General features: G+C 47.3%; 1 protein-coding gene across 1 annotated transcript in view; it reads left to right on the forward strand.

Annotated features, from left to right (window-relative positions):
* The first annotated feature begins 13,531 nt into the window (after window positions 1-13,531).
* Window positions 13,532-15,000, forward strand: part of hs3st3l (heparan sulfate (glucosamine) 3-O-sulfotransferase 3-like) — a 12,269-nt gene continuing 10,800 nt past the window's right edge. Inside the window, exon 1 of the mRNA XM_056577204.1 lies at window positions 13,532-14,082. Within this exon, the coding sequence (XP_056433179.1) occupies window positions 13,559-14,082 (524 nt within the window). The 5' untranslated portion in view covers window positions 13,532-13,558. The remainder of the gene's footprint in view (window positions 14,083-15,000) is intronic.

The following is a 15,000-nucleotide window of genomic DNA, read 5'->3' on the forward strand; positions in this document are numbered from 1 at the left end:
ATACGCACGTATACACACATAGACATACGCACACAGGCGTCGAAACAAACATACACACACACACACACAGTACCTGCCCTTTCACTGTGATGGGGTGTGAGGACATGTGTGTGGAGGGTGAAGGGGCCCATGCGTGCTTGTGGTCGGGTTTTGCAGCTTTTGTGTGCGTGTCCGTAGGTGTGTAATTGTATGTGTGTTTGTGTTTGTGTGTGTGTGTGTGTGTGTGTGTGTGTGTGTGTGTGTGTGTGTGTGTGTGTGTGTGTGTGTGTGCATGAGTACATGCGTGTCAGCGTGCATGTGTGTTTTTGTGTGCTTTAAGGAAAGAAAGAGAGTCAGGAGTGTGTGTGTGTGTGTGTGTGTGTGTGTGTGTGTGTGCGCGCGTTTGAACGAGAGTGTTATATGTGGGTTTTTGTGTGCTGTGAAGGAGAGAAGGAGACAGAGAGGCGTGTGTGTGTGTGTGTGTGCGCGTACGTGTGCGTACGTGTGTTTGTGTGCGTGCAGGGGGAAGGTTAAGAACGGCTAATGAAACAGACGGGACACTTGGCAGCACGGGGGGATTGTTCTAGAAGCTGGCATGGAGCCGCTGCTGTCTGGAGACGCTGCGTTGCCGACTAATGACCTGGTCCAGGGGTCCGGGTCTGACCCCCCCACCCCCGACTCAGCCCCAACCCCACCTCCCCCCTCCCCCCACCCCCCCCCCCCTCCCCTCTCCTCTCTGCCTCAAGCAGGCTCTTGAAGGGGCTTCAGTCTTCAAATGACTTGATTGGATTTTTCTGTGTGATTGTTCGATGCCTTAGTGCAGTGCACCCCCTGCACCCCCTAGCCCAACCCCCCACCCGAGTGTGGTCCATAGTTTGAAGCTGAGGTCCACCAATCCACGCCACTCCCCACCACTTCCTGCAGAATGCGTGGTTGAGCAATTAGTACCGGCAGCAGGTTGGATCATTGTTTGCCATCGCAAGTAAAGGGGAAATGTTGCATAGTGACCAGGCTGCGGTTTTTCCGCACAGGCCCTTATCAGTGTTACCAGTATATGCTATAGCAGCAATAGAAGGACTGTAGCATTAACAATTGCTGCAGCTGTGAGCAGGTACACTGACAGTTATCCTGAAGAAGCCCTGGAAAAGGGGAAAGGGGGTATGGATAGTCTGCTGTGTAAACAAGTTGAATAAAACAGAAGCATCAGAATAACAAAGGAGAAAGTATGAGAGATTCCGGGGGAAAGTAAGGAAAGGCCAGCATACAGAAGGCATCCGAAGCATAACTCTACATGATGTTCCGCATCACAAACCCTTGTTGCTCAAGGCTTATAACATGTTTGTGGATTGGAACTTACTTAAAGGTCCAATGTGTGTGTGTGTGTGTGTGTGTGTAAGTGTGTGTGTGCGCAGTGAGCACGTGTTGTGTGTCTGTGTGTGTGTGTGTTTGTGAATGCGCGTGTTACAATACGTGTGTGTGCGCACGTATATGTGAGACTGTGTGTGTGTGTGTGTGTGTGTGTGTATTCCGTGCTTGTGTGTGTTCGTAGGCGCCCACGTCTATGTTCTGCGGGCGTGTGCGCGCATGTTTTCTATGTGACCACTAACTGGTCTCGGATCGCTGGTCATGAAAAGAGTAGCTAGTCCCTGTTGTGTTTTCTGTGTTCCGACTCCAGCTGTCTCCTGATTGGCTGATTGACGGGGTCAGGCCGCTGCTGAAGGCTGTGTGGGTTATTTTGGACCTGGAGAATAGCGGGGACGTTGTGTAATCACTAGAGCGGGAGACGGGCACCCGACTGCACCTTCTGACGCCCGGAGCTCTATAAGCCCTCCATTGTGTACTTAGAGCTCCTCCGCACTAGCCCGATTCCCCACGGCTCCTTGAGACCCCGCAGACCCCTCAGCCAAGTCGTACCCAGCGGTCAAAGCTACGCTGAGGGAAATTTCGAAAGACACAAACAAACACACACGCACACACACACACACACACACACACACACACACACACACACACACACACACACACACACACACACACACACACACACACACACACACACACACACACACACACACACACACACACACACACACACACACACACACACATGCATGCACACAGACACAAAAAGACACGCACACAGACAGACACATAGACTTATACACACACACACAAGAAGTCACGGAAGAACAGACACAGACAGACAGACAGACAGACAGACAGACAGAGAGACACAAACACACACACATAAACATAAACAGACACACACACACACACACACACACACACACACACACACACACACACACACACACACACACACACACACACACACACACACACACACACACACACACACACACACACACAAATCAACACACACAGTCATGGTCTTTGCAATGTGTTTCTGCATGAATATGTGTGCATAGTTGTGTGTAAGTGTGTGCATTTAGGGGCCTGTGTGTTTGCTTGTGTGTGTCCATGAAGTGTGAGCAACATATGTCACTGCTCAGCCTGTTGGGTTGGGAGCTCCCAGGGAATAGACTTCCTATAGAGCCAGCCACCACATGGGAATACAAACACACACACACACACACACACACACACACACACACACACACACACACACACACACACACACACACACACACACACACACACACACACACACACACACACACACACTTTGGGAAAGCTGCCCTTGATGGTTGGACGTTTGAAAATGGAAATATATTATTTATGTATTTCTATAAAGTTAAGAATGGGGAGGCTGAGCCGCATTATATTTAAAGTCCATGAGGTTAACAACAACACCGCTGATGTCATTAAATGACTATCGAAATATTCCCGTATATCATTAAAGGAACATTAGTTGGATTTTGTCATGTAATTACAAAATTTGAGGTTTTATTTTACTACTATTTGGTAATTACCCGTACAGCAATTCGGATGAATTCAAAATCCCTTTGCACGTTTCCAATGCCCTTTGATACCCATGGCAGTGAACAGCATTGAGACATAAACTCTTCACCCACCATGAACCCAGAAGTTGTCAGAGAGAGTGAAGATTAAAAGTGGCAGATCATGACTGAATCTCACTGTATGCACTGGAACGTGCACACTAGACAGCGTGTTGTGCGCTCTAGTGTGCACACGCAAACGGACACATGAACGTCAGCCTCCCTAATTTCTGGTGTGACTCCCAGCACGTGCGTTTCTGTGTGTGTGTGTGTGTGTGTGTGTGTGTATGTGTGTGTGTCTGTGTCTGTGTGTGTGTGTGTGTGTGTCCTATTTAGCCCTAAAGACACAGCGTCCTCTCAGAGGGGGTCCAGCCAAATGCACACACTCATCACTCTCAGGCTAGTGGCTACTGTCAGGGGCCTGAGGGGGGGAGGGGCCCGAGGGGGAGGGGGGAGGAGCCTGTGGTTAGGGGGGGGGGGGGCTTCATAATTAGAACAAGGGTGGCTGACCTAGTTCATGATTTTGGGGGTGATTTTGGGAAAGAGGTGGAGGTGGGGGTCGTCTGGGTGTAGCCATGCCAGAAATGAGTAGAGAATAGGGTACGTGTTTTTCGGAAAGCGTCATTGACTTTAGCCAGAGGCTACGGCTAGAATGCCGATAGCGGTAGCAAAAGCAATATCAGAGAGGCTGTGTCCCAGTATGTGCTGGGAGTCAGAACGTTGAAGAACACAGAACAAAGAAACACAGACTACCCTAAAGGTTACAGCTCTTTGCAGCCTTTATAAAGAAAAGCTTATCAGAATAGGTTTGGTATTTTCAACACAGTAACATTTTCTACCCACCCTCTCCCCCCCCCCCCCCACACATTGGAAAGATCTATTTAAGAGAGTGTTTTCTTTACTTGTAGAGTTGGTTAAAATTGGTAAAGAAGATTTCTGGTAGAGATTTTAAATTCGTGGGACTCAAACCTCAAATCACCTTAGCTGATCTCCAATGAGGAGCAGCAGATTAACATCCTAATACCAGTCTGTGTGATTTAGGGGTGGAAGGGGGGAAAGTCCTATTGCTCTTGATTAATCCAAAGCTTTATGATTATATTAATGCTTCTTCCGCAGCCTGATTTGGCTGTGAACTACGAAACAAAAGAGCTAATAATCATGGACAGCATTATGCGATGCCCCTGTTTTGAAGGAGATTAGAAAAACAAACTCAGATGGAAATGTGACGGGTCACTTGAGGCAAATAATGAGGTGCACAAAATCCATTCTAATTATAATAATAATAGTAATATTAATGTTAATGCAGAAAATAATTACAATACACTTTGTGTTCCTTTTCATAGAATTCCATATAAATAATGTGCTTCATGGTTTGAGGACAGAACTTGCATTGTTCCTTGGTTGTGTTCACAAGCTTGCTTGTGAGGGAAATTCCCCTCAGAGTTGTCTAAAAAACCTGAAAGCTGACAGAACCAAATCTCAACGCATCAAATCATGTGTGCAGGAAAATTTAACAACCTGTTGAACCGATGGAAATCCCCAAAAATATATTTTTTCCCAATAATTCTATTCTGTAAAATGTTATTTATTAGACCTGTTATGTGAAATCCATTGTTTATTTATTTTATTCATAATTATTTGCATTGTTGATTTAAAAAAGTCCCAACCTGTGTCACAGATGGATACAGGTCAGGACTCCATGTTAAACATCTGGTATATCCTGGTTCATATGACATAGAACAGGGAGGGTTCACCAAAATACATCTATATAATTTATTAATAAAGGTGAAGCATAGAAAGCAAAGGATAATACCCCCTTTAGTTAAGCTCTGTCTCTCTCTCTCTGTCTCTGTCTCTCTCTCTCTGTCTCTCTCTCTCTCTCTCTCTCTCTCTCTGTCTCTCTGTCTTTCTCTCTCTCTCTCTCTCTCTCTCTCTCTCTCTCTCTCTCTCTGTCTCTCTGTCTCTCTCTCTCTCTCTCTCTCTCTCTCTCTCTCTCTCTCTCTCTCTCTCTCTCTCTCTCTCTCTCTCGCCCTCTCTCTCTATTGCTCTCTCTCTCTCTCTCGCCCTCTCTCTCTATTGCTCTCTCTGTCTCTCTTTAATCCCCTTTTACAGAAAGAAACCCCGGATACACTGGATAACAGATTTATCCGGGATAACATCCATGTAGTTACAAACCCCCCCTCCGCCCACACAAACAAGCGTGCACACACACGCACACGCAGACGCACACACACACACACACACACACACACACACACACACACACACACACACACACACACACACACACACACACACACACGCACAGACAAACACACACTCTCTCTCCATGGATGGAGGGTCTTGGGGCTGTAATCTCTGAGCTGGGGGAACGCGTTAGGACAATAGCAGCAGATCAACAGATCAACAGATGTGGACGGAGGCAGCGGAAATGAGGACAGACCTTCCAGCAGGTAGTCCTAATCTCACTAGGTTATTATAATCTCTACCATCTCTCTCCCTCTCTCTCTCTCTCTCTCTCTCTCTCTCTCTCTCTCTCTCTCTCTCTCTCTCTCTCTCTCTCTCTCTCTCTCTCTCTCTCTCTCTCTCTCTCTCTCTCTCTCTCTCTCTCTGTGCTGTGATCTCTCTGTCTCTCCCCCTCTCTACTCTGACGGGTTAGACATTGACCGGTTGTGTTTGAGGCTTAAATTCAAAGCCCACGACATAATGGCAGGTGTGAGCAGATGAGTGTGTGTGTGTTCATGTGATCATGTGTGTGTTTGTGTTTTTCTGTAATCAAACCTCTGTGTGTTGAGAGAATATGTATACGTCTTTGCTCTCTGCCTGCAGGTGAGTGCCTTCGTGTCGTATGCGCGCGTGCGCTCACGCATAACGCCAGTGTAATTATACATTCAGTGGACAGAAAGCAGCACGAAGAGAGAGCAGTGGGCCCCGGGTGTACCTGTAGAAGCCAAATCAATACCCATCAGATCGATGGAGAAATACATTGACTTCCAGACAACGGCTCCATGCAGTTCCTATTCATTATTATTCCATTAAGAGGCTGCATAAGGAAAGGCTGGCCTGTCGATACAGAGCCGTCGCGCACCAACGAGGGCCCTGGGCTCCGGGACTGAAAATAAACGGTGAATGTTGACCCTTCTACGGGCGGCTGACAGATCCCTCGCTCCAGCAGCACCTCCATGATATTCTAATTCCATAATCCTCACACTCTGTTGACTGTTAGCTCCTCATGTGTAGATCCGTTAGCATAATTAGCCTGGCCGGGCCGTATCTGCTGCGGCGGACGTTATGCAGGCGGTGCTGCCAACAGCTCAGTGGGTCCACGGGATCAGGGCGTTGTCGTCGCGATGAGGCCTGACACAGTCGGGTTTTAGAGGATTAAGAACCGTATATCTGTGATGTCAAATTTTTCGGTTTTGTGTCTTTTCATAATGTGGTGCTTTTTCAACTTTTTCTTCTCCTCAGAGTTACGTGCATCATACTGGCACTAGCAGCAAACATGTTAGGGTCGCTCCACTGGACATGTCAGCAAACTGTATGCAAATAAAACAGATTGAGCAAAGAATAACATCGCTGATGAGTTTAAATTAGAAAAATGCAGAGATGGGGGGAGCCGGAAGGAAACTGCCTTCCACATCCATATCCAGCTCACGAATGAGCATTTAAATACAGTGAGTTAACAAACTACTGAGTCTGAGTAACAATTCATGCGTGATGTAATTAAAGTCAAATGTGGACTCTGTGCAAGACCACTACTTTGCGTGTCCCACTTCTGAGACTCTGCCAATGACTTTTAACTAATGCTAGTAAGGCTCTTAAGAGTTTAACATCTACGGATTCTGCCCTCGCTGATGCCAGAAGTAACTATACAAAGTGCAACAGGTAACAGGTTTCAAAGGTACCTCTAACAAGGTAACATTGAAATAAGTTAAACTAGTGCCACAAAATTAATGAGAACTAATTTAGAATTGAATGAAGGCACTAATATTGTATCTCTAACGGCTTGTCCTTCAGATTTCTCAAACACATATTTCAATCTCTTTCGGCTGGTCATGTTAAACTCAGACAAACAAGCATTGTATTTGCGTATCCTATTTCAATTTAAAGACGGATTAGAAGCTCTTGAGTAAACAACCTATACATAGCCATGCTATCCTATAGAAACGGTTGATTCTTACGATGCGTTACAAATTTGTAAATCATCGTTCAGACGGCAGAAGGGGTTAATCCTCTCTCTGCTCCGGCTTAAGAAGGAGGATTGGTTAGCGCAGGGTTAAGATAAAGGCTGTTAGGCTAACTTCAACCACCACTGATCCTGGGAGAGAGACACGTATCTGCTCAATGACACCCGCTGGGCTGGTCTAACCCCGGCCAAGGACGCAGGGTGCGGTAGGTGAGCCACTGGCACCGTGTGAAGGGCGGTGATGACGAGGAGGAAGGAACAGCTGACACTTTGGGTTGGGATACTGGGGAAGTTAAGAGGCTTGAGAAGCCGATCGAAATCTTCAAATGATAATCCTTAGCCGTAGTGCTAAAAGAAAGATGCACTAACAAAACAGGATATTTAGCATTTCAAATTAAGGATATGAACGCAAATTCCAATTTGCCAAATACATTACTTTCCATCAATGTTTTGTTAGTTTGCTAAATATACACACTGTGAGCATAAGCAGCATTGCTGATCTTTTTCTTTCCACTGTTTCCTACTTGCCATTACTTTCCTGCATAATCATTTTGTATAAAGGGGGCCCTGGCACTCTTTACTCTGCATGTGTATTTATAAATGTTTCACTGTTTGCATATGAGGTCAACCCGGATAGCTCTTGATGACAATATAGTGGTACACCTGAAGCAAGAGGTTGAAAACCACTGCTGTCAGACCCATTCGGTCACGTAGACGCCCAGTCTCATGCTACAGGGACTGAGGTTCATGGGTTCAACCTGCAGCAGATTAAAGAAATCTCACGTTTTTAGGAAGCCTCGTTCTTGGGTAAGGAGAAGGAGGGAGGCTTTTCCAACTTTTGACTGGGGTTCGCTTCATAGCTCAAGTCATGCATATTCTCCTTTAACGGTATATTTAAAATAAATGTGGACAAATGAAGAATGAATAGGTAATTCCTGTCTGCTGGGTCGAGACGGACCAGTGAAGCGGCTCTTGGTCTCACGATGGAACAATCACCTCATTACCGCGACAACGAGACCATGTCGGAGAGGCACTGGGCTCATTAGAACCCCGAGTGGAGCACGTGAACAGACCTGCTGGACACACACACTCATGCACGCACACACACACACACACTCTCACACACACACACACACAAGCACACACACATGCCCTGACCCACACAGACACACACACACACGCACACTCATGCACACACACACACACACACACACACACACACACACACACACACACACACACACACACACACACACACACACACACACACACACACACACACACACAAGCACACATACACACACACACACACACACACACACAGACAAACAAACACAGACACAAGCACACGCACACACACACCTCACACCACCTAAGTAGAGCTTATCTCTTCTTGGAGGGCCTACTCTGATCCGGCCTGGATTTCTCACCCCATGTCTCACCTCACACACACACACACACACACACACACACACACACACACACACACACACACACACACACACACACACACACACACACACACACACACACACACACACACACACACACACACACACACACACACACTTGGCCCCGGTGTGGTTCAGTGACAGGTGGAGAAGGTGCCATTGGTTGGCTTTAAAGCATGCGGTCTTGTGCCCCCCTGCGAGAGAGGACAGAAGGTAATCGGCTCTCCTTGAGTTTAGAATGAGCGACGAGGTCACCACTCTGCGCTGCTATTGGCTGGCAGGTATGGGCTGGCAGGTATGGGCTCTTTCTCTCTCTCCTGCGGCTGAGTAACGTCTTTCATTAAGCCTTGATTAGGCTCGCCGTTATTTAAGCTCTCGTAAAAATGTCACCCAGCTCTGGTTCGGTCGCGGGGTTAACTGCATTGTTGGAGGATGGAGGATTGAGAAACGCAGCTACTCGGGACCTGATCAATGACTGGGTGCACCGTACCTTTAAGAGAATGGCTCAGGGCAGACGCACGCCTGGGGAGCTTCAGTCAGTGCAACATAATCATCTATTTGACTTATGCATGTTGTTTTTCTCGTGAATTGACTCGAATACGTACTTTGCAGACAACAAGCATATCGAACGTCACACTTCTCCTAAATGTGTTCACTTATGTATCCGGGGGAAGGCTGAGCACCTGATTAGCATCATCACAAGGGAGACACACGTCCAGACAATGCGACAAGACAATACAGGCAAATCCCCTGAGTGACCCAATGAACACCTGCCTTCAAACCCTTCTGGAGCAGAAGCAGCTGTCTTCACTCCAGGTGTTTAACGAGCGGGAGAGAGAGATGAAGCCCTGAGAGAGATAGAGAGAGAGATAGAGAGAGATAGAGAGAGAGAGAGAGAGAGAGAGAGAGAGAGAGAGAGAGAGAGAGAGAGAGAGAGAGAGAGAGAGAGAGAGAGTCAAGGCCAGTCCCAGTCTAGGAGCAGAGCAGATGTCCTCCAGAGTGTCTGCTCCTGGTCCCTCTGTCAGAGACAGCAGGTCAGAGGTCAGGGCTGTGGTCAGGGGGAGAGACAGCCAGGGAGTCTGTTATTTTCTACCGGAAAACATCGACCGTCTGAAAGAAGACCACGCACGCACGCGCACACACTCATACAAACAGACACACACACACACCCACACACGCACACACAAACACACAAACAAACACTTCTGAAACCCTGGAAACTCAGAGTAGCCAGGTCATGGGGAAAAACTAGTTTGAGTTGCGACCATCGTCGAAACGCTTTACATGAGCATGGATACATCTTGCTGTTGATTGATTATGACCTAAACATCCGAACCAATCATAACATGCTCTGTGGCAGAGCAAACATCAGACAAATATGCAGGAAAATGCATTTAATTTGACCTAATTTAGAACCATATAAAACACTGATTTAACTATTTATAGTTGAGCCATGTTTAAAGGAATATTCTCATAATTTATGAAGTGGAATATCTTCTCTTGGCTCCTTTCAGACGTCACACTGACAGCTCAAGGTGTTGCCTCTATTCATGTTGCAGGGCCTCTTAATTTGGTCTGCTGTGGCAGAGTGGTGCATCAATCAGACCTCATAACCCTCACACAGACACACACACACACACACACACACACACACACACACACACACACACACACACACACACACACACACACACACACACACACACACACACACACACACGCGCACACACACACACACACACACACACACACACACAGATGCACTACAGTATATAAAAAATGCATACACACTCAAAAAATACAGCTAAACACAAGTGTATTATCCACAGGCTTAGGATAATAAATCACTGTGTCTTTGACTCGTGCGTCCGTCTGTTTGTGTGTGTGTTTTACTCTGTGTGTGTGTGTGTGTTTGTGTGTTTGACTCTGTGTGTGTGTGTGTGTGTGAGTGTGTGTGTGTGTGTGTGTGTGTGTGTGTGTGTACGTGCTTCGGCCCTGACCCCAGGGTCACTGGCTTTGTGGTCGACCACTTCATCAAGGAACAATCGGAGGAGCGAGCCGCGCAGGACAAAGGAAACACCGTCTGACCCCGTGACCCTGCACCCTGAACGCGGAGGAGGGGTCAGCCGGTACATGTACACACACAGGAACCGGAGAACGTATACACACACAGGAACCGGAGAACATATACGCACACAGGAACCGGAGAAGATATACACACAGGAACCGGAGAACATATACACACAGGAACCGGAGAACATATACGCACACAAGAACCGGAGAACATATACACACAGGAACCGGAGAACATACACACACACAGGAACCGGAGAACATATACACACACAGGAACCGGAGAACATACACACACACAGGAACCAGAGAACTTCCCACCTTCCCTTCAGATCCGTCTGTCTGTCGGTCACTCGCTTTATGATTCTCGTTCTGTGCTTTAAAGCTTTGAATCATCTTTAAAATAAGTGTTAGCGTAGCACTAGCTTAGTGCTGGCTGGGTGATGTGGAGGTATTGGAGTATTGGCCGGATAATGATTTGCGTATCACAGGGTTGGTTGAGCGTATCTCAGCTGTTTTTGCCTTTGTGATAGATGGTGGTTAGTCCGGGACATTTGTCACTGAGGATTTATTGGACCAAAGGAACGGCCGCGGCTTTAAAAACCTCATGTGAGATAGAAACCTGTAAGACACGCTGCCCGTTTCACATCACATTCTCAACTGGACGTTATAACCTGCTCTGATTTCAAATTGATCTCACGACTGGCCCAGGCTAATGCTATTTAAAACTGCATAATGCAGCTTTAATGTATATTACGAAGATGTAAAAGTATGTACGTGAAAATATGAATACACCAAGAATGTGTGTTGACAAGTTTTGCAAAGATTTTTCAAAACGTGAGCATAGAGATTTCGGAAGGATTTTGTAAAGAGTTTGTTAATATGCGGGAAATAGGGCTGAGTGAGACAAAAGCAGTATGGGAGGGTGGAACTCTTTTGTTCAACTGATTCTAATTGTTTTTTAAACAATTTCCCTGTTTATGCAAGTGTGTCAATGCCTTAACTGTCTAGACCGTTATCTTACTAAACTGTCAAGAGAATAAAGAGCTGATATTGACGTGCTGTGTTTTTTTTCTTCATAATCTTTTTTTGCATTCTTCCACCCTGCAATTTTACGACCTGCATGGGTCACATCTGCTGTGGTATAATGACACTGGTAGGCCAAATGGAAAGTGTGTGCGCGTCAGTGGGTGTGTGTGTCAGTGGGTGTGTGTGTGTGTGTTTGTGAGAGAGCTAGAGAGAGAGAGAGAGAGAGAGAGAGAGAGAGAGAGAGAGAGAGAGAGAGAGAGAGAGAGAGAGAGAGAGAGAGAGAGAGAGACTGTCTGTGTGTGAGAGAGAGAGACAAAGTAATGAGTCTCTGATGAGCCATTTCACCTCCTTGTACAACAATAAAAAAGCAAACATCTCCTTCTCTAACCTGGAAGTCTATTGCTTCAGCATTGACCACATGCACAACACCACCCCCGACCCCAGCCAGAACATCTACACCCAACACCAGCCAGACCTGGACCCCACCCAGAACAACTACACCAACACCAACCCCCGACCCAAACCCAGGACATCTACAGCCAATACCAGCCAGTCCCCGACCCCATCCAGAACCACTACACACCCTGACCCCGCCCTAAACAACTAAACGCCTCGACCCCACCCAGTACAACTACACACCTCGACCCCACACAGAACCACTACACACGGGGGTCCAGGACGAAGCGGTGGTCCTTCAGGAGAGACGGTGCGTAGAGAGGAGTTGGCAGCTGCAGAATGTAGACTAATACCGTCTGGCCACTAAACCAATTAAGTGATCAGAGTCTAAGGGTTAAGGAGACGGGACCGGGTGTGATAAACACAAAACCTGCACAACTTCCTCCTAAGTACCTCGTTGGCCTCGTTCTGCTGTTAGAAAAGTAGATGGATGCATCGATTTGGGTTATATTGCTGTGTTTATCAGGGGTAAGATGAAGTGAAAACCATTAAGACAACAGCAGAGTAGAACATCAGCCGAATTAATCAGAGACATTAAATGAAACGCGTGTGATATAATAATCTCTGTGATGGGGCACGGTGCACCATCTGCCGTCTCTTCACGTGCACTATTACTACAGACTGGATCCATCACAATTTAACCATTTATATATATATTTAACCATTTGTACACCCGGAACCTGTATAAATTGTTAAATTGTGATGGTTCCCATCTGTAGTATATATATATATATATATATATATATATATATATATATATAGGCCTATATATATATATATATATAGATAGAAGACGGATAGAAAGATAGATAGATAGAGAGAAAGAGAGAGAGATAGAGAGAGTGCGTGTGTGTATGTGTGTGTGTGCGCGTTTGTCTGTGAGATAGACAGAGCGAGAGAGACGCAGAGGGAGAGAGGGAGAGAGGGAGAGAGAGAGAGAGAGAGAGAGAGAGAGAGAGAGAGAGAGAGAGAGAGAGAGAGAGAGAGAGAGAGAGAGAGAGAGAGAGAGAGAGAGAGAGAGAGAGAGAGAGAGAGAGAGAGAGAGAGAGAGAGAGAGAGAGAGAGAGAGAGAGAACCCCCACGAGAGCCCTGAGTAGTTTTCAAAATAATCCCGTGGCGAGAGACAGCTCGGATATTAAAGCTGTAGATCTATCCTCTGGTCCACGCGTCGCGGGTGTGAGGGGGTGTGTGTTTGTCCTGGCTGGATGTCCGGTGAAACTCATCCTTTTGATGGCTCCGGGAATTTGGACACGCCACGGGAGGCAACATTTGGATAAACTCGCGCACGGAAATCTGCTCACGGTAAAAGTTCTTAACGGGTTGTGTTTGGAGGAATACCTGCCGCCGAGTCTTCACGGCGACCAGACAAGTTATGTGAAGTGAGATGATGCTGGCATGGCCTCTTTTCCATGGAGATCTGAGGGATGGCCGCTTTTCATCATCACCACCACCACCACCACCATCACCCACTTCATCAACAGCACCCGAGCGCGGACCTGCGTAGGGTCCTGCACCGGCTCCTGATCATGTCATCCATGGGCATCCTCTGCTTCTCCCTCATCTACCTGCTGACCGGCTGCTGCGAGTCGGAGTTGACCGAGAGTCCCGCAGTCAGGTCCCCCGCGTCCGACGACCACCTCGGGTCCGGCTGGCTCCAGGTGCGGAACGGAACGGTGTACACCCGGAACCTCGCCGCGGAGATCAAGACTGATACGATCGTCGGTCTGGCCGAACCGAGTGCCGCTGGTTCCGCCGGACCCCCGGAGACCAACTTGACCAAGGACTGGACCGCCACTCGCCGGCTGCCCCAGGCGATGATCATTGGGGTGAAGAAGGGAGGCACCAGGGCGCTGCTGGAGTTCCTCCGCCTGCACCCTGACATCCGCGCCCTGGGGTCGGAGCCCCACTTCTTCGACAGGCATTACGCACGGGGCTTGGACTGGTACAGGTACGCTTTGACGCACACGCTCAGCCAAACTAATTTCGGATTTTTGAGTGTTTCAGCACGTGTTGTTTAATTGGGGAATTTTGTTTGAGGTGATTGTTGTTTTGGTACCATGCATACCATGACGCACCTCACCGGGTATAGGGACGTCCCGGGGAGAGTTGGTGACAGATACGCGGTGCCATCTGTTCATGCCAATGTGTTGGAGAGTGTCTTTGCTTTCCCATATACCACCAGCGGCGGAGTAATCATTGCTGGAGCGGGTGCCAGATGTTAGTAATGTCACTCACACACACACACACACACACACACACACACACACACACACACACACACACACACACACACACACACACACACACACACACACACACACACACACACACACACACACACACACACACACACACACACACACACACACACACACACATTGGGTGAGTCAGTGATTTGAGGACCTGAGGAAGAAAGTAGGACAACAAACTGTATTAACGCAGACTCTTGGGTCAGGCAATAACAATGTATCTGTACGTGTGCGCGTGCCATTGTCATCAATTCGTTTTTCAGCCGAAATGTCTAATTGTGTGTGTTTGTGCGTTTGTGTCATTGTGTGTAGGGGGGGGCAACCATGTGCTATCTGACACCAGCAGAACAGATTTCTTGTGAAGGAATCAGAGCGTTAATATTATGGGCTGTTATGAGTCATTTATAGTCAGCAATTGGAACTTCCTATTGTCACATGTGTTCAGTGCAATCACACCCATATTAGAGTTCAACATGATAATGAGATCATCATAATTAATACTTCAGGCTGTTGAACACACAGAACTATAAAGGCCAACTGCAGTACTGAATACATGAGGACATCCATCACAACTATGCACACAACTATGTGTGTATGTGTGTGTGTCCATAGATGAG

Source organism: Gadus chalcogrammus, chromosome 18, assembly GCF_026213295.1.
Source record: "Gadus chalcogrammus isolate NIFS_2021 chromosome 18, NIFS_Gcha_1.0, whole genome shotgun sequence".
Taxonomy (NCBI): domain Eukaryota; kingdom Metazoa; phylum Chordata; class Actinopteri; order Gadiformes; family Gadidae; genus Gadus; species Gadus chalcogrammus.